Source organism: Lissotriton helveticus, chromosome 3_2 (genome assembly GCF_964261635.1).
Source record: "Lissotriton helveticus chromosome 3_2, aLisHel1.1, whole genome shotgun sequence".
Taxonomy (NCBI): Eukaryota; Metazoa; Chordata; class Amphibia; order Caudata; family Salamandridae; genus Lissotriton; species Lissotriton helveticus.
Genome location: NC_136062.1, coordinates 383,694,361 through 383,720,149, shown reverse-complemented (window position 1 = coordinate 383,720,149; position 25,789 = coordinate 383,694,361). Strand labels below are relative to the sequence as shown.

At 44.7% G+C, this 25,789-nt stretch overlaps 1 protein-coding gene across 1 annotated transcript in view; it reads right to left on the bottom strand.

Moving 5' to 3' along the window:
• The window catches only part of ABTB2 (ankyrin repeat and BTB domain containing 2), a 421,711-nt gene that overhangs the window by 117,066 nt on the left and 278,856 nt on the right, over positions 1-25,789 (bottom strand). Inside the window, exon 2 of the mRNA XM_078684252.1 lies at positions 17,502-17,648. Coding sequence (XP_078540378.1) covers positions 17,502-17,648 — 147 coding nt within the window. The remainder of the gene's footprint in view (positions 1-17,501; positions 17,649-25,789) is intronic.

Sequence of the window (25,789 nt, the reverse complement as noted above, 5' to 3'; positions counted from 1 at the left end):
CTGGTTTTACCCTAGCACTCTCAGCAGTACTTCATTTGTAAAAAAAAAAAAAAAAAATCTGTGGCGGGGCGCTTGTCAGGGGTCACTGCCGCTTGGACCACCTATTGCCACTGGCAGCGCTGCCAGCGACATACCATCACAACTACTAACCCTCACACTCCTACGAGTGTGATAATTCGTGCTATTCCAAGCCCCCATGGCTATAAGAACGGATTGGGTGGCAGGATTTAGTCATTTTAATGTACATTGAATTATTAAAAAACTATTGTTGTTTTCATTTCTAAATTAGTCAAACAGTGCCATCATGTGGCAAACTGTCAGAAGTGCTGGTGCTGACAATTAAATGCTGGTGCTGAGCACGGGTGAGCACGGGAAACCACGGGCTCAAATTAAGCACTGACTCAGTTACTTCTAGCTGTGCATTTTTCTTCTCATTAAGTAAAATAATGCAGCTAAAAGCCAGGATTGGACATAGGCTAGCTTACTTAACACCTTAAGTGGCTCGTCATGAGGCTCGGTGCTCAGGACGAGCTGGAACACTCACATGCGGGGATAATTCCCCTGCTGTGCTGAATGTTCCACGGAAACGGGTGTGGTCATGACGAGCTCAGCTCGTCATGAGCACACGAGCACCGTCCCTCATGACGAGCTGAGCTCATCATGAGCATGGGGGCGCTGTCCCCCAGCACAGCGGAGGAATTACCCCCGCTGCGAAAGGGGTTTAGAACTTTAGAAAACACCTAGACAATCAACTCTATCCCGTGGTTTAGTGGAATTCACTTAATAGCAGCAAAAAAGGGCACTGCAGAGAAAAAAACGCAATTCTCTTTACCCCGTCATCCATCTCTAGCAGACACCAACAATAGGCATACTAGAATAAACATATAGTATTGGGTTTGAGGTTTATTGTGATACTATTCACTGTATAGCCCTATAATATAAGGAGAATGTGTCTTAAGCCTACACATTTTTGCATAGGGGACTGCATAAGGTACGGCTATTCAATACTAATCAATGAGGGTGCACCATGCCACATTTTCAGGATCTCCACATAAGCTAAATGTAGAAACAATTACTCTGAATGGGAATCACTTACATGGTCAGTGGTGATCATGAAAATCTGGCTAGGAGCCAGTCCTAATAGGGCCAACATTCTCCATCCTTGGCATCTGGTAGATTCGTAAATCAGGGCCGGCGTCTGTATATATTCCGAAGGCTGACAGCAAGTATCGCCAAAGCCCTGCTGCCATGGAAACCCCTCTCAGGACCACCCTGAATTCTGGAAAGACTACTGCTTCATAAACTTAAACTTAACTTTACTGACACTCCAATAAAACCCAGACAATTTGCCTCAACATCAGTCAACCCCAGTAAACCCCAAGGACACTTCACCACTTCTCCTCAGCCACCGCCAACATTTTCAGAAAATCATTCATATAGTAAAAAATTCAAAACAAACCACAGTTTAAAACCCATTTAACACGTTCCATGACAACACCATCACATTTGTTCTCTAAGTTTTACACCAAAACTTCTCTTGCAGAGCACCCTGGTGATCAAAATAGTTACCTTCATTTATATTTGCTTGTCTCCCAAAACTCTGCACATCTGCAGCACCTACGCCGATGATTGCTACCATTAAACTAGTAGCACTCTATGACGCATACAATGAATATGCATGAGGTAAATTTATATCTCATACACTTCAAAGGAGATTTACTCATATTTGTTTCTAAACCTAAACACCGGAGTACATTTTACTACACTGTGCAGGAAGGACTAGCCCAGCCTGTACCACTCGTTGTTAAATTGTGGGTAACGTTTGTATCACTTCATCTAAGGCAGCACTTATAGGAACACTGGGGCATATTATCAACAACTAGCGATATTTATCGCTAAATAAGCTTAGCAACATTTTTCTTATCGCCGCGCACCACCGGATTTTATCGCAGAGATAGCGTGCTATTAGCAACATTTATCTCTAAAGCGATAAAATTTCCGGTGATAGCGGCGAAATGCGTGAATATCGCTGGAAAATAGCGATATTCAGGCATTATCGCTAATAGGGACTTAGCTTGAATATCCACCTCCCATTGGATATACAGGCTAAGAAGTGGTCTGAGCAGGCGTTAGGTTTTGGAGATATTCGCGCTTAGCGCGAATATTTCCATCGCTACGCCTGCGATGATAATAGGTGATAGCGATGTTAGCGACTGCTTTCAGTCGCTAACAAGTTGGGTACGCCCACTTTGCATGTCATTAGCGATAAATATCGCTGACATGCAAAGTGGGCCCCAAACCGCTCGCTATCGCCTACAAGCTAATAGGGCTATAAAATTATCGCCGCTAAAGCGGCGATAATCTCATATCGCCAGCCTTGGTAATATGCCCCACTGGTTATTAGACAATCTACTGGTGAAGAAACAAGATCTTTGGCGCATGGATGCAATGGGTACCAGGAGCTGTGGTGCAGTAGCCAGAGCAGCTGAATCTGGAGCACGGGGCTCATGGGTTGGGCGCCGGCGGCAGCTAAGCTTAGCCCCCTGTGACTCTGGGCAATAGCTCCCTTAAGCTCCCTGATGGACCTCCCCAGCCCCTTGAGACCCCTCTGGGTGATTAGGGTCAGACTACAGCTGTTTAAAGGTTAGGTGTACAGTTTGGTTTAGTGTAAATAATCGATTTGATTTAGGGTTAAAGTCAGGATTAGATTTTGTTAGTGTGGGTAAGAGTGCGTAAAAATGCTGGAAATAGATGTGCTCAGCATGCTTGTTATTTTTCTTTACTATATGTAATTAGTAACCCACAGGTAGTTTACAATGATATGAAGACTCACTATTATTCTTTTTTAAAGATAAGTGTGAAAGATACAATTGACACGTTTCGCTCAGGCATACTTCGCCAAGAGCATTTTTCAAAGCAGCTAAATTACCCTGGTAGTAATCACAGCACACAAACAGGACAACCATATGACATGTGCCAAGACTGCAGCTCACAAATTACCTTTTGAATTTCTCACCTGATGTGAAGGAGTGTGCAGTGCATGTAGAAGACTATTATAGTAGGTGCCCCATTGCGTTTTAACACTAGAGCACTCTGTGGTTGTCTGCAGGTTTAGCAATTAAATAAGTTAAATTTAAACAACTTTTTAAAAAGTCGATAACTTTTGTGACTTGTCATTAATATTCACAGTAGTTGCTGCTCTTCTGTTCCTCAACAAGTTAGTGGGTATGGATGATTTTCATGCAGGTGTCCTAAACTAGGACAATAAGGGAAGGGAAGAAAGTGCAGCTTGGTGGGTATTTCAAGTGCATTTCTTATAAAGACATAAAACTAAAGACCCTCTTCCACCCTCGGTCCCTCACCCCCTGGGGATCTGTGGGTGCAATAGGAAAGCCTTTTAAATGCATTCCTATGTCTCAAAATAAGGTGTGCCTGAAATATTAGGCACTTAAACTAGCCACAGAATTTCAAAGGGACTTGGAGAAAAACAAGATCTCTTAATGGATCTGCTACGGGAAATCTGTCAAAGTGCAAACTGCAACAGAGAACCAACAAAACGACAGAAGAGGTCAGAAAGGCACATATAAGCTTGAATCTTGAAACGTAACACTAAACAGTAACACAGCTGATCGCAACAAATAAAGTTACAACTAGGAGTCTGCAAAATTATTCTTTTACTGGTAAAGTCTGGTGATGGTGACAAACATCACAACTGCTCTATGTTGCTGGTATTCTCCATAACAGTTCTCAGTATTTTTCTGGGTATCACTTTACCACTTATTCGGCATTCAAAAGCAAAAAAGAAGCTCCTTTTCCTGTGAATTTTTATTGTTTTCTGCAACTTTGTGAAGTTGAGAAAGGTGAAAAAAGACTGCAAAACCCAACATTGTAATCTGGACACAGTAGAGTAGGATTTTAGGTAGCATTGCGCATCCATAAACTTTGGGAAGAAGAAACAGAAGAATAATTATTGAGCTAGAATAAAACTGGAGGCTGAAAGAGGCTACTTATTAATGGAGCCAGGGAAACGCTGACGGAAATGAACAGCTGTGTTCAGAATTCGCCCAAGCACCAGAGTATAGGGTTCCAGGCACATATAGCTTTTGTTCTGAATGTGAGGTTTTATATATTTGTGCGGTACTGAAGTTTATGCTTCGATACACCGTGGAAGGTCTCTGCCAGGATGGAGGGGGGGAGAGGGGGGCAAAGACTAGTAGACCATGGTCAGGTAGTATTGTATATTTTCAGAACCCTGAAGCAGATTAGGCATTCCCAGTTTGGTTTGGTATGCAGCGGATTTATACCATAACCATACTGACTTTTGATTTTGATCTTGCAAATTCGTAAGCAAAATAGGACATATGGGATTTCCGTATCACAAGATACAAATTCAAAAGGTTTTAGGAGGCCCCCACTTGGTAATTTTCAGGGACCAGGGGGAATTTGCAAACAAGTATGGGGTGTCCCGTTATTTAACAGTCTTGAACCGAAGCTGCGTACTGATCCGGCGACGCTGTGAATTTGAATAATATTGTGTTGACTGACTATATATATGTTTTTATTGTTATTGTTTTTAAACATCATGATATGTCCCTTTTTGTACTAAATGAGAATAAATACAGATATTTTATATCAGAAATTAGTTGTACTAGTGTTAAGTATTTGTCACCTAACGTTTATATATCATCTACAGACTATTTATCCACAAAGTATACATTAAGGTTTTTTCTGGTGCGAAGGGTTGCTAAATCTAGGCCTGATCCGGGAGTACTCGGAGATATACAGAACATTTAAACTGATCAGCAGGTTCTTTAGGCCTGTTAAATAACGGGACACCCCATACTCGTATCACAAGATACCCTTGAGTTTCATGCATACCTAACAGATCCTACAAAACCGTTATGTGCAAGGTTTTATACTTGCTTTGTCTATACGCTTGAGAGCACACCAGGTGCCCCACCAGCACCTTCCATGACCCAAAAGAGAGGTGTAGATCACTCAGTGGTCAAAGTGCTGCACAGCCCATGACTATTACAGTTTGGCTACCCTCTATTGGGACGTCCGCTTCTGTGCCATACTCAATAAGCGCTGCTCCACCTTTAGGAGAATGCGCTTTACACTAGGCATAATGCTATGACTGGGGTCCACACAGGAATGTAGAGTATGGTTGAGGAACATATGGGGCTCAGGGGAGGCTAGAAAGTGCAGAACAAAAGAGGATTCCGGGAATTCGACTTCCTCAGTACAGAGAGGTCTGTTTATGTGCTGGCCAAGGAATAAACTATAGCCAGGGCCACTGGAATTATGCGAATCTGCGGCTGTGCCGATTTCCGCATACTTATGTATCTACCACTTTCGGCCACATAAACCATCTTCTAACGCGTAATCTGCACATTTTAATAAAAAAATTGTTTCTAGCTCAAATTCCAAAAATATGGGTTCCTGCGCACCAGAAGGCGTTTTGCTAAGGTTGACTGGTCATCTTTCAGTTGCTGATTGTTGTATTTGGGTGTTAAATTGGTACTAATTTAGGTGCACTAGTTTCTCGGACACTGTTACCAGGTGTAATAATGACACAATATGAAGTAATAATATCAAAAAATGTGCCACAGTATTAAGCATTATTTGGCTTTTTGTGCCATATAATTTAGTCAATGTTGCTGCATTATCTGGTCCTCCTCTGCGCATAATATCCGTGGCCCTGACTATAGCAACTGGAGGACTGGATTCCTGCATTGGCTTAGTAAATAAAGAATTGTTGCTTTCTAAGTAGTTAAGAAGGAATACATCATGTTTGCCACCTGCAAAACATTGGCATGGTTGCCACTGCCAGCAAGTGGATAACTAATTTTACTATATGTAGTAGGGCTGAAGCTGTGTCCCTTTTTCAAACCTTCATTATACCAACTGCGGCTTTCAGTAGTGGTCAGCTCTTTCTCCTGGGTTTTTCGGTCAAGCCTAGGCAGCGCATGCGCTGCTCTGCGGCCTGCTGTGTGGAAGTATGGAATAGAAGCCCCGCCACCTCTCCGCCCGGATTTGTCATTGGCTTGTGTCATTGTCCTTCGTATATGCTGGCTTCTGATTCGTTAATAGGCTTGTTAGTCCCTCCTTAGTATCACCTTGTCTTCATTTGTAACCTCCCATGAGGACTGACCGTTTTACTTAGGATATTACACGTACGTCTTTTTTAGTCTGTAAGCACTCTTTTCTTTAATGAGATTCTCCTACTGCAGGCAGGACATGCTTTTCTGCAACATTCAGCGTGTGATACGGGCTTTCACTTTCTGAGCAGCCGAGACAATGGCAACTGCTATTTGGATAGGTCTCGCATTTACAAGAGATTGAGCTGTTGGCATTGTAAACGACAATGCCTTTTATTTATGTGTTAATTAGCATAACCGAAAAATAAAAAAACATTGGCATTTACAATGCCAATAGCTTAAACTCTCGCAAATGCGAGACCTATTGTATTGCAAATGCTTGTTTAATATGTATCTGTTGCCTCTGGTTCGTTTCATTTAGTCCAAGAGTTTTCGATTATACTTTATGCCGGTCTGGTTAGTGTAAGGCAAAGACTGGATGTCATGGGTACCGTTGGAAGGAGTAAGTTGGCCCTGCACACTCCTTAAAACTTGGCTCACTGCCTCTACATAATTGGTTCTAAATTTGCTTACATGTCTTTGTGCCGACGCCAAGCAACCCCAAATTGGAAATATCAGTAAATTTCTTTCAGAAGCTGCGTTCCAGGAAAACAACTTATAAGTACTGTTGTATTGTAGTAGCGTTTGTATAGCGCCTCATGCTCTCGAGAAGTTCACCAAGTGCTTCTCGTGAGTGCGTAGTAGGCTACTCTTAGTACTTACAGCTGGTGTAGTGACCTGCTGGTCACTGTTCTAGTTGTTGTAATATACCAGCCACTCCTACAGGGCTGGCTCACACACCTCCCCACACCCATCCAGCACAGGCGTCACTGGACATGTGACCCAGCCAATAAAAGGGGCCGGGCGCACAGGCCCTGGGCCAGTTCTACCATCTAACTACTGTTTATTTATTTATTTGTGCGTTTTTGTATAGCGCGGACTTTACCCGAAGGTGTCAGAGCACTTCACAATAGGAACAGAACTGATACATGAGAACATTACAAGTGAACAAAATATCTGTGTGAAGCCTATTTATGCATGGGGCCTACTACGACCCCACAGTATTACAGCTGGCAGAGTGGATTTATGATGTCACATACATGGTAATTGTCAGACAGCGGGAGTTAGGATCTCATTGGGCTACACAGCCCCAGCAGAATGACAAAAAGTTCGACCCCAGGGTGAGGTCAACTGGGGCAGACGTAAACAAGCATCGCCCATGATCCAGTACATCTTTTAGCCTGTAAAATGCGCTGACTCATGATTCGCGGCTTATTGTGACTCTGTGGCTTATGCCTTGGGGTCGGTGAGCGCGCTTGGGCCCTCTACGGGTCTGTGAGAGCTCTGGGGGCCCTCCCCGCCCTTCTTGTGTCTGGGGCGAGCAGTAACCACATTTACACTGCGGGCTCCCTGCTCCCACCACAGCCAGGGAGTGTCTGCAAACAGGAAGCCCTCATTAGACCTCTCATTGGTCCATGGCGTCTGTGAACGCCAGCGCGAGCCTCCGAATTCCCAGAATCCTCGGGGCTTCCCAGACAGCTCTGGGCTGAACCCGAGCCCCGGGGAGGCTCCCGAGGCCACGTGACCCGCTCAGAGCGGAAATATCAAAAGGGTTTCGATGGGCAGCCGTCTGCAGACGGTGGGCGGGGCCCCCGTGGGAGAGCTGCTGCAATCTCGCATGGAACACTCAGCTTGTATTCGCCATGTTGTGCAGAGACTTACAAAAATAAGCTTTGAAGTCTATGCATGGATTTTTTTTTTAGACTGCATTTACAAGTGTTTTTGTGCTTTAAGCAAAATATATCGTCTGCGAAGATTGCAGACAAGTACTGTATTCAATTTAGCATAAAATATAACTAATTACTGAAGTTGAATCAAAGAATTGCACCTTTCTGGAGAATTTTAAGAGGCATGCGTAGCTAGTGAACTAAAGAGTTATTCAGTGGTTGTAGTAAGACCTCCAGCTGAGTTGTCCCGCATGAACAGGCCAGAATTTCAAGGCTGCAACATCCGATAGACCTACATGTAGTAGATATTAATGGATGCCATTTATTTAGTGTTTGTAACCAAAATGTGCCATGGACGTGGGACCTCTGGAGCTATATTTGACAGCACTATAAAGGAACAATGATTTCTCGGAGCAGCCCCTAAGTAGAAAGATGTTCTCTAGGTGTGGAGAATTTGTGCTTAAAAATACCTAGCCTGGCCTCATAAAGCCCAAAATAAAAATACAAAAACAGACACCTACTCAATTAGGCTTTCTCCGTCATTTGCAGCAGGTTTATGACTTTTTGCAATGAATGAAAGGATCTCAAAACGACATCAAGAAATATTTTACAAATCTTTGGGAAATATTTTTCCCTGCACTCAATTTCAACATAAACTGAGCTGCAACACCCAGTTGAAATACTAGAACTTAGCGTAAAGTTTGCTCAGGAAGATTTGAGACCATCCTGAACATTTTTGGCAAATCTCAAAGCATTCTTGAGGTCACTTGTAAAATCGAATCCAAGAAGTAAAACACGTGGGCCCTATTCATAAAGGCAATGTCAGTCATAAACACAAGGTTACGACTGTAGCTTTTTTCGAGCTGCCTAGATTTCCCAAAAGGATTCATGAAGGGTATAAATGTACTCACCACTGCGCATTTCTCTGCACATCCCATTCGAGCAGTGGGAATGGCCTTCTCCGCAAGGAAAGATTAAATGTGCATTTGCACCGGAGGTTCCATTTAATTCCCCGTGAGGAATTCTTCAAGACAAAGAACTCTCCACAGGGGGGATAGGAATCTATAGGGAAAGGCATACCACACTCCAGATCGTGTGCCTGGAGTCCTTTTGCCTGGTGTGGCTCTCCGAGCATACCAATACGGGGAATGATTGCGAATATAAAATAGTAAAAGTGTGCTCAAGACAGACGTCTAAATCTCTGCGCATAAGCTTTAGTTTTTTTCGTGCATAGGGTTCTTCATTTGTATGCCTATATGGACTTACATGGATAAAAAAATATGTTTTTTTCTAACTGCGTTGGTCTTGCTCAGTTGTGGTTGTCCTCTCTGTGGCTTTTGCTTTCCTGTTCATTTTCAAGGCTTTTCTTCTGACTTGAACTACGAAGAGTTTGGTCCTCGGGTCATATGTCTTTGTAAGGGAGCCAGAGTGTCGTAAGCACTAACCAGAGTGGGATTGTGGGTTTCCATAATTTTACAGTGTGGACAGATTCAAGGCCCAGGAAACTCCCAGATGTGCGATCAAGTGCGTCATTTTGTTTGGATTGAGGTTTTTCTTGGACCTTAAAAAGGTTAGCTTACTTAGGTCTTAGCACAAACTTGTGGGTCAGTAAGAGTACAGTATGAACCTCAAGGATCTAGAGTGTAGCTATTGCTAGTGCAGGAGGTGCAGTGGCACCAAGGTCAAAGGGGCAAACTGCACATTCATTACAGCAGTTTTTCCTCCTTAATATTGTAGGGAAGGCTATTTCTTTGCCTGCATTAGGACCTATGGCAGTCTTTGCTACGCCACTGCTAAGGATGCGATTAATACAAAAAAATTAGCAAATCGGGTTGATTTTGCCACTGCCTGTTTCTTGAAGATGGTAGGTACCTGGCACAGTGTCAAAGGGGATCAGCCGTTCGCACTCACTCAGACGACTCTTGCAGCCTTTTTGATATCTGTGTCAAAAACTTCACAACCTAGCGCTCCAATGCAGCCTTGTGGCGCTTTAGGAAACCCTGACTTCAATAAATGTGTATGCCCAAGAGCAAGCAGCTCGTTGCAGCCTATCGCTGCGGTAGACATCGGCACACTTGCTTTTCTGATTTTTGGTGCATTTATGCAGTAGCTGAGATCAGCCCTACATTTCAGTCTCAGGACAGCAAAGAGATCAGGTGATATTCAATAGCTATGTGAGAACATTGATACATATGGAGACTGGCCCAGCAGTCTGAGCTGTGCTGAGTAGGTAGCTTGAGAAACCATAGCCTATCAAAAATGTAAACATTCACCTACCCGCCTGCCAAAAACTTGCCCCAGATATGGGAGGTCTGGAGTAAGAATATTAAACTAACCCAGTACTATGGTAAGTGACTTTAGATCAATTTAATCATTAAAAGATACTTTAAAAAAATGTAAGCAGTATTAAATTAAAAAAATGTATGAATTTAAAGCAGGTCAATTATTGCTTTTATTGACGTAACATAAATCTGTGTATTGGTAAAGCCAGCAAATGATAAATGTTTACTGTTAACCAACCTTTGAAGGATGAAAGGGTGAATAGACTCATTAGGATTTTCACTTGTCGTCATGAGGTCAAACACAGATTCGGGGAGGGGATGCAATAGTCCACTCAGCCACGAGGCCCGGCCTCTATGTAAGAGTGATACCATTTCACATATGGTAATGCTTTTATTTTCACCAGCCTTAACAAGCCCAGGCATGCAGAGCAGAGTTTTATGGCCAACTGTGAGTAACAGCACACCAGTGCAATATTTCATATAAAGCTGTAAATACTGGGACAGTTACAAATGACAATTTCATTTAAAATACTCGAGCACGAACCTTGACTGATATAAATACACTTATTCTAGTTATGTTTTAGTTATTTGTGTTTCACTGTGAAATGAAAGGCACACGCGCAACGGGTGCTTTTATGGGACTCAAGAGCTTGCTCGGAAAGGAACTCTTAATGTGTCTGTTTTTTACATTTCTATGAGCATATGGTGTAAAGCGATGTTGATGCATTTTGTTTGACAGCCGTGGAGACTATGACCTGCATGGCCTTTCAGTGTTTGGCCTCTCTACTGAGACTGCTATTAATGCCTGACTAACTATGAATAGGAGAAACGTGTGTGCGAGAGAGAGGTAGGACAAACAGTCAGATTGGATGAAAGCATGGAAGGCAGACAGGGAAGATGCGCAGAGAGTTAATCGATTGTTTTTTTGTTTGTGTCATTTACGAGGACATATAGAAAGTTGTGCTAAGCCCTAGTGTATCTCTGTAACCAAGTATATTAATAAAACAAGCACTGGTAAGCCAGTAGGTCTAGATCTAACTGCTAGCCTGTATCAATGCTGGAATTTTCAATTCTAGCTTTATGTAAAGTAATACAAAACAAAGGAGCTAAAAGCTAATTTTTTGTGGGTCACCAAAAGCACATGTTGCTATAGTAATTCCTGGCACTGAAGGTTACTACATTATGTGTGGCTGTGCTGCGTCCTCATATGATTACATATGCACCAGAGATCGTGTATATCTATTTCAGTCACATTCATTGTCTATGCAGTACCACTATGACATGGCGGCATAGTATTTTCTTTCTGTAACGTCATACCATTCTTGTATTAATTTCCCCTTTATTATTCATTTCATTTTGTATTTTGATGCCTGGTGGTGTATTTTCTTTTAAAAGTGACTGAATTTGATGATGTATTTTCTTCACGCGGCTGTCGGCATGTCGTGAATATGTTCTCTATGTCTATGAACCTACAATGTTTATCTTTACGATTTATGGTACGCTACTCTAACTGGACAAAGGCTATCAGGTAGCCGAAACGCGTCAAATTCTATATATATATGCGAATGTGTATGTGTATATAAGTATGTAATAAAAATGATTAGATTATTGTTATTATCGGTATTGTTATTATTACTATTATAATTGTTATGAATAATAATAAAGCTTGTTCTTTCCTACACTGCTGCAAATATTGTTGAAATTAACCGATCTCACAGTGGAAGGGTTTAATAATACACTTCCTAATTCTGTCTAGGTGTATTTTTGGGCATAGCATTAGTGACTACCACTGACAAGGCTAAGTACTAAAACTACGTAACACCCGTCAGTCTGAATGCTGTAATAAGGAAGATCTACACAGTAGCGCCTGACAGCTACTCATTTTGCTGAATTTATTACAACTACAGCAACAGAGCAACCACAAAGTATAGCCATGGACCACGGGGCATCTGTGGGACACTCAACCCAGGGCTAAACATGCCGGGAGATTGAAGCAATGTTACACCCTTGATCGTGAATACTGTAATAAGAAAGTACTACGCTGTAGCACATATCTACTCAATTTGCTGATATAGTAAACCTGCAGTAACTGAGCAGCGATCATCTGTGGGGCATTCAACCCAGCGTAGAACATCACCACATCACCATGTAATGCCCGCCCTCATGTCTGCTGTAATGCGAGGGATCTGCCAGGTAGAGTATGACTCATATGGTAAACCTGTAACAACAGAGCAAGGACAGTGGGTATCCCTGGGCAGCAGAGCATCTATGGTACCCTGGTGGCAGCATCGCAGAGGTCAAGCCAGTGATGACCACCCAAGGCCTATCCTTCCGGGGTCAGTTTGGAATGGTAACTCACTCCAGGGCCTAAGGAAACTACACACCAAATCAGCTCTCTGAATACAGTAGCCAATCACAGTCATAGTTTGGGTTACGGTTAGAGTCATTTGTGTGATACACATTGGTATGGATTTATGGATTCTATCACAGACTGGAGTTTGATTTGACTGTTTTACTGCAGCATCAGTAGTTATATTCTGTTTCCGTTTTCTGTCTGCATGTCTAAATAATGGGAAACAATGGGTACATCGCAGTGATTACACCGCAATACCTTTACAACGCGGGTATTACAACGCAAGTCATTACAATGACTTGGGCTGGAATGGCGCTCTAACCTAAGGAATAGTGGGATTTACCATTGCAACACCTTCCCTACTGTACGTAGACTGGCGTTGGAATAGTAAATCATACTATTCCTTAGTACAGTGCCCTCCAGCGCAAGTCGTCGTAACGCCTGCGTTGTGAAGGTATTGCGGTGATGTAACGTCATCTATTCCTTAATAAGACAAGTGGTTCTCAATTATGGCGTTTGTTAAGTCTGTCCAGAGCGGTTTCCACTCCTTTGCAGCTCGCCTAGGTTGTTGTTCATACCCTGTTCGCTGATTGTAGCACGTGAGTGTGGTACCTGAAGACAGGGAGGCCTGGACCTCTCTCTACTGGTCTGCCTGGCATGGGCTGGGATGGGGGTTAGGACCTCTCTTTAATAAAGCTCTTACAGTGCTCGCAGGGATGCCTCAGCCAATGGCGCCTCTGTGCTGTCACTGTGTTCGGGAGTTCGCAGCTTTCTCTTGGCTACTGTGTGTGTGGTTTATTACTGGTTAGTGTTATTGTGCGCATTATATGTAAGTGCATGGTGCATCTTTGTTGTGTAGGGTGGCTACCCAGATTTCTCTTGGAAGCTGTGTGTATGTGCGGTTTCTTAGTGGTAAGTGCTGTTGTGCTCACAGTGATGCTCCTGTATAAGTCGCCTCTGTGCTGTGTTGGGTAGGAATGCAGTTTTCTCTTGGATGGTGTGTGTTTGTGTGGTTTCTTAGAGGTTATTGCTGCTGTGCTCATAGTGACGCTACTGTATTAGTCGCCTCTGTGCTGTGTCGGGTGGGAATGCAGTTTTCTCTTGGATGGTGTGTGTTTGTGCGGTTTCTTAGTGGTAAGTGCTGTTGTGCTCACAGTGATGCTACTGTATTAGTCGCCTCTGTGCTGTGTTGAGTAGGTGTGCAGTTTTCTATTGGTTGCTGTGTGAAGTGTGGTCTCTTAGTAGTTAGTGCTGTTGTGTTCACAGTGATGCTGCTGTATAAGTCGCCTCTGTGCTATGTAGGGTGGGTATGAAGTTTTCTCATAGATGCTGTATGTGTGTTTTCTTAGTGGTTAGTGCTGTTGTGCTCACAGTGATGCTGCTGTATAAGTCGCCTCTGTGCTGTGTTGGGTGGGAATGCAGTTTTCTCTTGGATGGTGTGTGTTTGTGTGGTTTCTCAGTGGTTAGTGCTGTTGTGTTCACAGTGACGGTACTGTATAAATCTCCTCTGTGCTATTTTTGGGTGGGAATGCAGTTTTCTCTTGGATGGTGTGTGTTTGTTGTGTACACAGTGATGCGTCTGTATAATTCTCCTCTGTGCGGTGTTTGTTGGGTATGCCTTTTTCTCTTGGATGCTGTGTGTGTTGTTTCTTGTGATGATAAAAGATGTACCAACCGAACAATATCATTATTATCTAAGAGGAAGCAGGCTCTTCTTTTTCCACCTTATTTGACACATAATTATTGTTGATCCCAACAACATCACTTCCGATCATAAACCATACAGGGGAAGAGAGCAACGATGGTTTGATGCCAGCCTATGGAGGGGTTATTTAAAACACCTGCATGAGGCACTGCTGCATGTAACTAAAGTAGGGAACCAGTGTTTTAACCCATGTAATATAAACCAGCCGTTAGACACGACACCTCAAGTTTTGTGAAGATGGTGTCAGCGGCATCACTGAACACCTGGCTCTACTTAGGAGTGTGTGTGATGTTGCAAACTCCCAGAGAGGCGCCTGGCCACATGCGGAGCTCGGCCTACTCCTCACTTGGGCTGGTGCCTGAGCTCGCTGATGTTGATGGGTGTCCTTTAACTCATATAATGGAGATCTGCTGCTGTGCATGTTTACACTTGACTTATGGGGTGTGCAATGCACCACTTACATCACAGCACAGCATATGTCGTGATCGAAAACACAAAGGAGCAGTGAAACAATAGTACATTTCGGTGCATGGCTAAGAACATAAGGGTATTTGAGCTCGTGCATGGATGAACAATGTAAATGGACCTGCTAAGGAAGAATACAAGAACATATAACTTTTGGTTCTGAGTCATAAAGCATTTACTGTGCACATGGTAAACTCAGGTGCACACTTTGGTGTGAACCTGAGGTACCGCTTCACACAGTTACAATGGTGAGCCCGCGTCACTGACTCAGGACTGGTGGAATGTTCTGTTTCTGAGCAGCACTTGCAAACGCAGAAATGACACTAGTGTTGTAGAAATGATACACTCTGAATTTTAGCTTTCTGGGTGTAATTTTTTGAGTTCCTGGGTGAAGCAGTATGCAAAAGTTAGTGAACACCTACAAACTCTTACATTTATTTCATATTCACATACCCCATGTTGGAAGTCGCCTGCAATAGAAATGCACGGAAATGTACCCCTGTCTGAGGTGGAGCAAGTGTTTCTAGGGCAGATTGGGGCAGGATCACCCCTATATTTATTATAGGTGTAACTGTAAGGATTCCTTGATCAGGACGTTTTTCCCAGAAGAGAACAACAATTCAAATGTGTAAACAGAGTTTTGAATCAAGGTTTGAATGCAGAGTTTTGCACTCGTTGGAGGTTCTGCATCCGTAAATATTGGCACTGGAGGAGTCAAGAGAACCAACGACAATGAAAGAATTCCTGGAGCACTCCTGGGTTCTTTCTGAGTTCCAGAAGAGTTGGAAGTGTGTTCCACATGTTGACGAAACCACAGGGGGCACATATTGACTTTACACACGTGCTCTTTGTGACGCAGGCCCAGTGTGGCTTCTATCGCGCCCCTCTCACCTCCCTGAGTGTAGGGGCCGCAGTTTAACTGAGCACGAGTCATGCCTACTGTAGATAGGGAGTTTTTTTTGTGAGAAATGACAGCAGCCCATGCGAGAATATGTTGTCCCGTGTTCCAAGAGACATGGCCGTGGGGAGGGAGGGAAACCTTTCTACTTGCAGGCACAGAGCACCCGGTGGAGAGCAGGACCACCCTCAGGGCTCAGCTTTTTTCTCCTTATGCGGCAGGTGAGTCTACATACCACCTGTCCCCATCAAAAGCACTCTTGCCATCTCCTCCTGCCCCGCCTGCACCCCCCCTCTCCCAGTGCTTTATTTGTAAAAAAAAGAAGTGCAGGTGCTGAAAATGTTGCCAAGGAGACCTCAGCTCACTTCTTCCTCCGGTGAACCCCACTTTCAACACTCTCACTGCCACAGTCTCTATTCTCAGTCTCTGTCCCCTAAGTCTTTGCTCTAAGCGTCTATCCTCTCACCTCTCTAATTGTTTTCGATCATCTTTGTCACACCTGGTGTGTTACCTTGTTCCCTGTATTTCTGATTTGCCCTCTATTCATTCTAGCCCTGCCATTTTTCCTCTTCACTTTTATCCATGCTCTGCTCTCTCTCCCCTCGATCTTGGCTCTTTACGATCACTCTTCTAGCAGTGATTAGGTGTGTCTCCGTTTTATCATTTGTCTGCTTTTTTTCCCCTGTCCTGTCCTCCAGATCCTTTCATTCTATCTTCTCTCTTCTTCATGCTCTCATCTTCACATCATGGCTGCTTCCTCTTTGTATCTGATTTGCTCTCCTTTTCTTCTACTTAGCTCCATGTTATCTCTCTCCTCTCCTGTTGTTTCTTTCTCCTCTTTACTCCTGCTCTCTCTCTCATTTATAACACTGCTGCTGCCTGTGACTTCTATCGTCAGCATGTCCATGTCCCTGCTACTTTGTACTCGGCGTTTTCTTGTTGTCTTTCCTAAAGAAGAGGAAGATGACATGTGTGTTACTTTCTTACCTACACAAAGTGCAAAAACAAAATGTACACCAAATGAAAATGCTTTTTTGCATATATTAATCAGTGCAGTATCACTGGCTTTATTGCGGAACAGACGGCTGCTCGAGCACAGCAGGTGAAGTCACTGCTAGTGCTGCCTGTAATTAGTAGGTCCAGGGATGGCGACGGCATCGGCATCCCCTGCTAAGCTTGCTGTGACCCTGCCTGCTACAGCACAGGCATTGTCCCCAGCCGTAATGCTGCCAGTGCCGGTAAGTATGGCTGTGGTGCCAACTGGACTCACGCACGCTCAGCAATTACCATGCTGGGGTGCAGCGCACAGATTCTACAGGCGACGCCATGGCACACAAAAGTTGTGTTGGGCCACAGCCGCATCGAGCACGTTGAGGATAGCAGCAATGCACGGCTGCAGGATATGCTACTCTGGCTACGCAACAAGTGGAAAGTCCACACTACTTTAGTTTATTCTTCCTCAAGAGCCCTCACTCCCAAGTTCCAAATGCGCTCTCGCAGCTTCTTTGCCTCAACTCCTTCATGGGCCAGCCCCCAACTACAGTTATCCAATGGGAGGCATAGGATCAGGCAGTGGCAGGGTGCAGCAGACTCGGGGAATAGAATGCAAGACATAGTTTGTCGCTGACTTCTTAGATTTGTGATCGGCAAGATGACATCATCACTAACGTGGTGATACACAATCATGCCTGCCTGGACAGGCCTATGCTGGCCTGTCTATGAACATTTACCAGCCTATCACCATGCAATGTAAGTTATTCTTTTTATTTTGAATTTGAACAATTAACATTGAGACCACCAACTGCAGGGTCAGAAATTGTAGCCCCGGCCCTGTGAAAGAAGTGCGGAGCACCTGAAAGCACCTGCTCAAATTAAGCACTGCCCTCTCCTTTGCCCCACCCCCCCCCGGGGCTCGCCGGCCTCATACTCACTCAGCTCGGAGATGCTCCCCACGCAGGTGGCCAGGAGGGACTGCTCCAGGGTGCGCAGCTCCAGCTGGGCGTAGGCGTCAGCCCGCTCGTCCTTGCACATAGAGCCGTCGTTGTAAGGACTGAAGTACGCGGGGAGGGAGAGCACACCTGCGGAGGAGAGAAAGAGAGCATTAGAAGTGACAACACCATATACAACACCAAAAGAACTGGACTTCAGGGAGAGCTGGATAGAGAGAGAGAGAGAGAGAGTGCCCTCTGTCTGACACTGGAGTGACTACTCCGAGAGAGTTCCCTAAGTGTGACACTGCGGAGTGAGAGCTCACTAGAGAGAGTTCCCTCAGTGTGACACTGTAGTGACAACTCACTCCAGAGAGTTCCCACAGTGTGACACAGTGGAGTGAGAGCTCGCTAATGAGAGTTCCTTCAGTGTGATACAGCGGACTGAGAGCTCGCTAGAGAGAGTTCCCTCAGCGTGACACAGCGGAGTGAGAGCTCGCTAGAGAGAGTTCCTTCAGTGTGATACAGCGGACTGAGAGCTCGCTAGAGAGAGTTCCCTTAGTGTGACACAGTGGAATAAGAGCTTGCTAGCGAAAGTTCCTTCAGTGTGACAGAGTGGACTGAGAGCTCGCTAGAGAGAGTTCCCTCAGTGTGACACAGCGGACTGAGAGCTCGCTAGAGAGAGTTCCTTCAGTGTGATACAGCGGACTGAGAGCTCGCTAGAGAGAGTTCCCTCAGCGTGACACAGCGGAGTGAGAGCTCGCTAGAGAGAGTTCCTTCAGTGTGATACAGCGGACTGAGAGCTCGCTAGTGAGAGTTCCCTTAGTGTGACACAGTGGAATGAGAGCTTGCTAGAGGGAGTTCCTTCAGTGTGACACAGTGGAATGAGAGCTCGCTAGAGAGAGTTCCTTCAGTGTGACACAGCGAACTGAGAGCTCGCTAGAGAGAGTTTCCTTAGTGTGACACAGCGGAGTGAGAGCTCGATAGAGAGAGTTCCATCAGTGTGACACAGCGCACTGAGAGCTCACTAGAGTGAGTTCCCTCAGTATGACACAGTGGACTGAGAGCTCGCTAGAGAAAGTTCCCTCAGTGTGACACAGCAGAGTGAGAGCTCACTAGAGAGAGTTCCCTCAGTGTGACACAGTGGACTGAGAGCTCGCTAGAGAGAGTTCACTCAGCGTGACACAGCGGAGTGAGAGCTCGCTAGAGAGAGTTTCTTCAGTGTGATACAGTGGACTGAGTGCTCGCTAGAGAGAGTCCCCTTAGTGTGACACAGTGGAGTGAGAGCTCGCTAGAGAGAGTTCCTTCAGTGTGACACAGTGGACTGAGAGCTCGCTAGAGAGAGTTCCCTCAGCGTGACACAGCGGAGTGAGAGCTCGTTAGAGAGAGTTCCCTCAGTGTGACACAGCGGAGTGAGAGCTCGCTAGAGAGAGTTCTCTCAGCGTGAGACAGGGGAGTGAGAGCTCACTAGAGAGAGTTCCCTCAGTGTGACACAGCGGACTGAGAGCTCGCTAGAGAGAGTTCCCTCAGTGTGACACAGCGGACTGAGAGCTCGCTAGAGAGAGTTCCTTCAGTGTGATACAGCGGACTGAGAGCTCGCTAGAGAGAGTTCCCTCAGTGTGACACAGCAGAGTGAGAGCTCGCTAGAGAGAGTTCCTTCAGTGTGATACAGCGGACTGAGAGCTCGCTAGAGAGAGTTCCCTCAGTGTGACACAGCGGACCGAGAGCTCGCTAGAGAGAGTTCCCTCAGTGTGACGCAGCGGAGTGAAAGCTTGCTAGAGAGAGTTCCTTCAGTGTTACACAGCGGAGTGAGAGCTTGCTAGAGAGAGTTCTCTCAGCGTGACACAGTGGAGTGATAGCTCGCTAGAGAGAGTTCCCTCAGTGTGACACTGGAGTGAGAGCACGCTAGAGAGAGTTCCCTCAGTGTGACACAGTGTAGTGAGAGCTCGCTAGAGAGAGTTCCCTCAGCGTGACACAGTAGAGTGAGAGCTCGCTAGAGAGAGTTCCGTCAGTGTGACACTGGAGTGAGAGCTCGCTAGAGAGAGTTCCCTCAGTGTGACACTGGAGTGAGAGCTCGCTAGAGAGAGTTCCCTCTGCTTTACACTGCACATAAGCATGGCCTTCCGGGTGACTTAATGAGGGCTTACCCAGCGGATTGGGGAAGGATCATAGCAGCTCTCCTAAATGATATTATGAGGGGAGGAGCAGTGCCTGAATCCTGGAAAGGGGCGGTGGTTGTACCCATTTATAAAAAAGGGTGTAGGGAAACCCCGGGCAACTATCGCCCCATAAGTCTGATAGACTCCACCCAAAAGATAGCTGGTAAAGCTATCCTTGGTAGGATTCTCCATTGGGTGGAGGAGAATAAAATCCTATCAGACTTTCAGGCAGGTTTCCGGGCTGGTATGGGGACTATAGAGCAGGTGTTTAGGCTGTCCCTTTTGGGGTGGAAGGTGGTGGAACTAGGCAAGGGTAGTCTTTACTTAGCCTTTATAGATCTGAAGACTGCCTTTGACCTAGTTCCCCGGGAAGAGCTCTGGAGGGTCCTTTATGAGTTGGGATTACCCCCTTACATCTTGTCCCTTCTCATAAGCCTTCATGCCCACACCTTTGCACAGGTCCGTTGGGGTAAAAACGGAGAGCTCACTGATAAGATACCAGTGTCCAGGGGCGTAAGACAGGGCTGCGTCTTGGCGCCCACCCTATTCTCGCTATATCTGAATGGGGTGGTAAAACATCTTCAACAAGAACCAGCCGACGCCCCCTGTCTTGGAGGTGTTCGCATCCCAACCCTGCTCTTTGCGGATGACACGCTCCTGATCTCGAAGACCCCACAAGGCCTGCAGAAATTATTAACACGATTCCAGGAGTTCTGTGAGGCAAAAGGGTTAATAATAAATGTGGACAAAACGAAATACTTAGTTGTAAATCCACCTAAAAAATTGGGCTGCCCACCTACACTTAATTCTATCCCCCTAGAGAAAGTAGCCGAATTCGACTACCTAGGTATCCGGATTACGGACAGGATGTCTTGGGCTAACCACATTGATAAAATGGTCCTAAATCATAGGAGAGTAGGAGGAGCTCTCATGAGGGAATACAGGGCCTCAACCAGGAGATCACTTACCCCAGTACTCGACATCTACAAGGCCAAAGTAGCGACATCAGCCTTGTATGGGGCAGAATTGTGGGGCCACTGCCGAATGGATGCCCTAGTGACAGCAGAGAGCAAGCTTCTAAAATCTTTCATCTCTGTTCCATTGAGCACACCATCAGTACCAGTGTGGATGGACATGGGATGTAAAAACATCAAAGACCAGGCCCAGCTTCGCCCGCTCCTGTTGTGGACAAGGATTTGGAGGAGCGAAGAATTAAAACCCTATGCTGATGCCCTGGGAGATATAATGAGCCAGGGGGGTTGGGCTAAGATAAGATGGTTAAGTGACACCAAAAAGCTTTTGGAGAACATCGGCCTAGGAGATTGCTGGTCATCTCGTTCAGCCCCTCCAAAAGAAGTTGTTAAGGCGCTTTATTGGAAATGGACTGCGGAGCGTCTAATTACAACCTCTAACCACTGCAGGTCCACTGCCGCCTTTCTACAAATTAAAGACACTGTGGCCTTTGAACCCTACCTGGACTTGATTACTTTCCCCTTTGACCGAGCACTTTATTTTAAATTCAGAGTTGGTTCCCTCCCGCTAGGTGCTTTGGTATCGAAATGGTCTCTTGTGGCCCGTACTTCTCCCAACTGTGCATCTTGCCCGAGTAAGGTTGAGTCCATTGTGCATGTTTTGTTTGAATGCCCGGATTACGCAAGGCCTAGGAGTTTCTGGCTGAAACCACTCTGCCGGAATATGGGCACACGCAGTCACTTAGTAGCCTTGCGTATCCTAAGCACGGACACTTCCCCTCCTATTGTGTGCGGAATAGCTAAATTTTTAAAACAGTTTTGGCTTATTCGATGTAAGAGATTGTCAGTAGCTGTTTAATTCTCTTTTTAGTTAATTTATTAATGGTCTTTCACATCTTCTTATCTCTTTTAATATTTTTATACTGACTTCTTGCGGCAATGATTTTTTGTACATTGTATTGATTGTATTGTAAATGTGCTTATAAGATATCTTGCATATCGAATAAAAGCTTATGACTGACCATTGTTTGTGCCACGAAAAAAATGTTTGTACTCTGTACAACAAAACATGGCAGAGTTAGGGATATAAACTGTGGTTTTAGTAAACAGCGCTCGAGTCAGTGTTCGTGTGGCAGCAGGCAGCGGTGGACAAGAGCCCCAGTATCAGCATTATTGAATTAATCCGAAGTGAAGTGGTTATCAATAAATGAACTCATTGAGAACAACGAAGGAACTCACATGCGCCAGGCACGCACAGCTTTTAAACGGTTAACCACAAGCTACACTAATGCACACTGTACACTCTACACATCTCTAGAAGCAGGCACGTCAATGCATAGGTCAGAGTTCACACAAAGCCACTTCCTGTGATGTGATGTTTTCAGTAGTGGGTCATTTCCGATTCCAAGTCCTCACCCCTTATTGCTTTTCAGGTCTGGTTAAAAGATTGTTAACGATTTTAGACAGCCTTTTGTGCGGTAATCCGACAGGGGCATTTGTCACGCACTAGAACGTTGTATGTTCCGGCCATTATGCGTGTGATACAAATAGCTGTGCTTGCTACCTGTCTGCGTCAACTTTAGTCTACAAATATTGTAATGTTTCATGCCAGTCTCCAACAAATCCATTTTACAAGTAGCGCAGTGCCCACAGCCTGCTTGTCTCATACTCATGCTACAAACTGCCTGTCTCGAACCCAAGACAGAAATAGGGCGCTGTCCACAGTCTGCTTCTACCAAATGCAAGATACAAATAGGAAACTGCTAGCCTGTCTCTACCAAATCAATGTGGCAATAGTGTAATGTGTGCAGGCTTCCTCACCTAATCCATTGTGCCAATAATGCAATGTCTACAGTCCGCCGCCACCTAATACATGATACAAAGGAAGGCATTTACAGTCTGCCTCTACCAAATGCAAGATACAAATAGGAAACAGCTCGCCTGTCTCTATCAAATCAATGTGGCAATAGTGTAATGTGTGCAGGCTTCCTCACCTAATCGATTGTACAAATAATGCAATGTCTATAGTCCGCCGCCACCTAATACATGATACAAAGGAAGGTATTTACAGTCTGCCTCTACCAAATGCAAGATACAAATAGGAAACAGCTCGCCTGTCTCTACCAAATCAATGTGGCAATAGTGTAATGTGTGCGGCTTCCTCACCTAATCCATTGTGCTAATAATGCAATGTCTACAGTCCGCCGCCACCTAATACATGATACAAAGGAAGGTATTTACAGTCTGCCTCTACCAAATACAAGATAGAAATAGAAAACACTCTATAGCCTGACTCTACTAACTGATACAAATAGTGCCACATGTGCAGGCTCCGTCACCTAATCTGTTGTACAAATATGGCAATGTCTACAGTTTGTCTCCACCTCATTTATGATACACAGAGGAGTCTTAACAACCTGTCTCTACTAAATGCATGATACAAATAGGTAACAGCTTATATAGCCTGCCTCTACTAAGTGCATGATACAAATAGGTAACAGCTTATATAGCCTGCCTCTACTAAATGCATAATACAAATAAGTAACAGCTTATATAGCCTGTCTCTACTAAATGCATGATACAAATAGGTAACAGCTTATATAGCCTGTCTCTACTAATTGCATGATACAAATAGTGCCATATGTGCAGGCTCGTCACCTAATCTGCTGTACAAATAATGCAACGTTTGAAGTCTACCACCACGTAATACATGATCCAAAAGGAGCCTTTACAATCTGCCATTAATAAATGCACGATGCAAATAGGAATCAGTTGATAGCCTGTCTCAAACAAATCAATGATGCAAATAGTGCAACATGTGCAGGCTCCTCTACCTCATCCGTTGTACAAATAATGCAATGTCTACAGTCCGCCGCCACCTAATACATGATACAAAGGCAGGTATTTACAGCCTGCCTCTACCAAATGCAAGATAGAAATAGAAAACAGCTAATAGCCTGTCTCTACCAAATCAATTATACAAATAGTGCCACGTGTGCAGGCTCCTTCACCTAATCCATTGTACAAATATGGCAATGTCTACAGTTTGTCTCCACCTCATTTATTATACACAGAGAAGTCTTTACAATCTGCCTCTACTAAATACATGATACAAATAGGTAACAGCTTATAGCCTGTCTCTGCTAAATCATTGATACAAATAGTGCCACACATGCAGGCTCCTCTACCTAATCCGTTGCACAAATGATGCAATATCTACAGTTTGCTGCCACCAAATATATGATACAAAGAGAGGTCTTTATAGTCTGCCTCTACCAAATGGATGATACAGATAGGAAACAGCTTATAGCCTGTCTCTACCAAATCAATGATGCAAGTAGCGCAATGTGTACAGCCTCCTACACCTAATGCTCTGTACAAATAATGCAATAACTATAGAATACCGGAACCTAATACATGATACAAAGAGAGGTCTTTACAGTCTGCCTCTACCAAATGCATGATACGAATAGTGGAATGTGCACAGCCACATCAACCTATCCCGCTGTACAAATAATACAGTGTTTACAGTCTGCCTCCACCTAATACAAGATACAAAGAGGTCTTTTCAATCTGCCTCTACCAAATGCATTATACAAATGGTGTTGATTGTACACTGTGCATCTACCAAATCTGTGATCAATATAGTGTTGTTTCTAAAGCAGATTAATAGATTCATTCCACAAATAATGCATAGTTTACAGCATTTCTTTGTCTGATCTGATACAAATTATGAAATGTTTACACTCTGCATCTACCAAATCCCAAATTTGTGATCAATATAGTGTCATATCTATAGCACATTGATGCTACAAATAGTGCAGTGTTAACAGCCCTTCTAAGGCTGAAATAATACAATATTTCTAGTTTGCCTCTACAAAATCTATGAGCCAATTAGTAGTTTTTACACTCTGCCTCTGTGTAGAAGAAAAACGATACATGTAGAAACCCTGATCACCAGCCCAAATTCAACACCCGCCTACCGGAAACAGGGTAAATGACGATTCACTGAAGAGGTGCACTAAGCGCAATTTCTCTGAGCAGGGTCGATGTCTCACATATCCATACAACATATGGAATTAATTTATGGCCCCGAAAGAGGGAAAATATGGAGTGAGGTTCACAACTTGTTCGGCTTCCATTGACACAGCCCACCGCAACATACCTGGATGGGGGAAATTGGCGTTAACGTTAAATTGAAGCATTAATGAAGTTTGGAAGGGATTTTTTCCAGGCCAGGCGTCTATGCATGAACAAGGCAGTCAAGGTGAATGTAGGCAGACCGAAGCTCGGCTTACAAGCCAAACACGCGTCTAGTTTTCAGGGTACGTCAGGTGTTGATGTTGGGAGGAAATAAGAACCAGTTTATGAAGTGCCTGCATACATTAGAGCACATATGGTTCAAGCTAACATCATGGGCTACAAAGTTTAGAACAAAGAAAGGCATTCAGAAGATTTGTGGGGGTGAGAAGAGTGCACCCCTCTAAGACGTGGGATTGTGCCACGACCACCACACCCCCTCCTGGATCAAGTCCATCTTGGCCAGGTGACACTAAGAAAGTTTGGCCTTCGTATGCCAACGTTACGATGGAGCAACCTAGATGGCGCCTGCCTACCCTGGAGGTCCAAATGTGAGGCCGGCCATCTTTTTTAATGGATATTTTCCTCTGTTGCTCCATCAGGGTTGGTGTTTAGGCTGGAAAGGTGGCCCGTTGTGTTGAAGTACACCACCTGTGCTTTTCCACAGGCTCTTTGCATCGGGAACAGTGGTAGCAGGAGGTGTTGGTGGGATCATTCATATAGATTTCAGTGGCATCTTCATCCCAGAAAAGGACCAGGAGAGCATCTTTAGCCCAGCAGAGGACCAGGATAGCATCTTCATCCCAGAACAGGACCAAGATAGCAACTTCAGCCCAGCAGGGGACCAAGATAGCATCTTCAGCCCAGCAGGGGACCAAGATAGCACCTTCAGCCCAGCAGGGAACCAGGATAGCATCTTCAGCCCAGCAGGGGACCAGGATAGCATCTTCAGCCCAGCAGGGGACCAAGATAGCATCTTCAGCCCAGCAGGGGACCAAGATAGCATCTTCAGCCCAGCAGAGGACCAAGATAGCATCTTCAGCCCAGCAGGGGACCAAGATAGCATCTTCAGCCTAGCAGG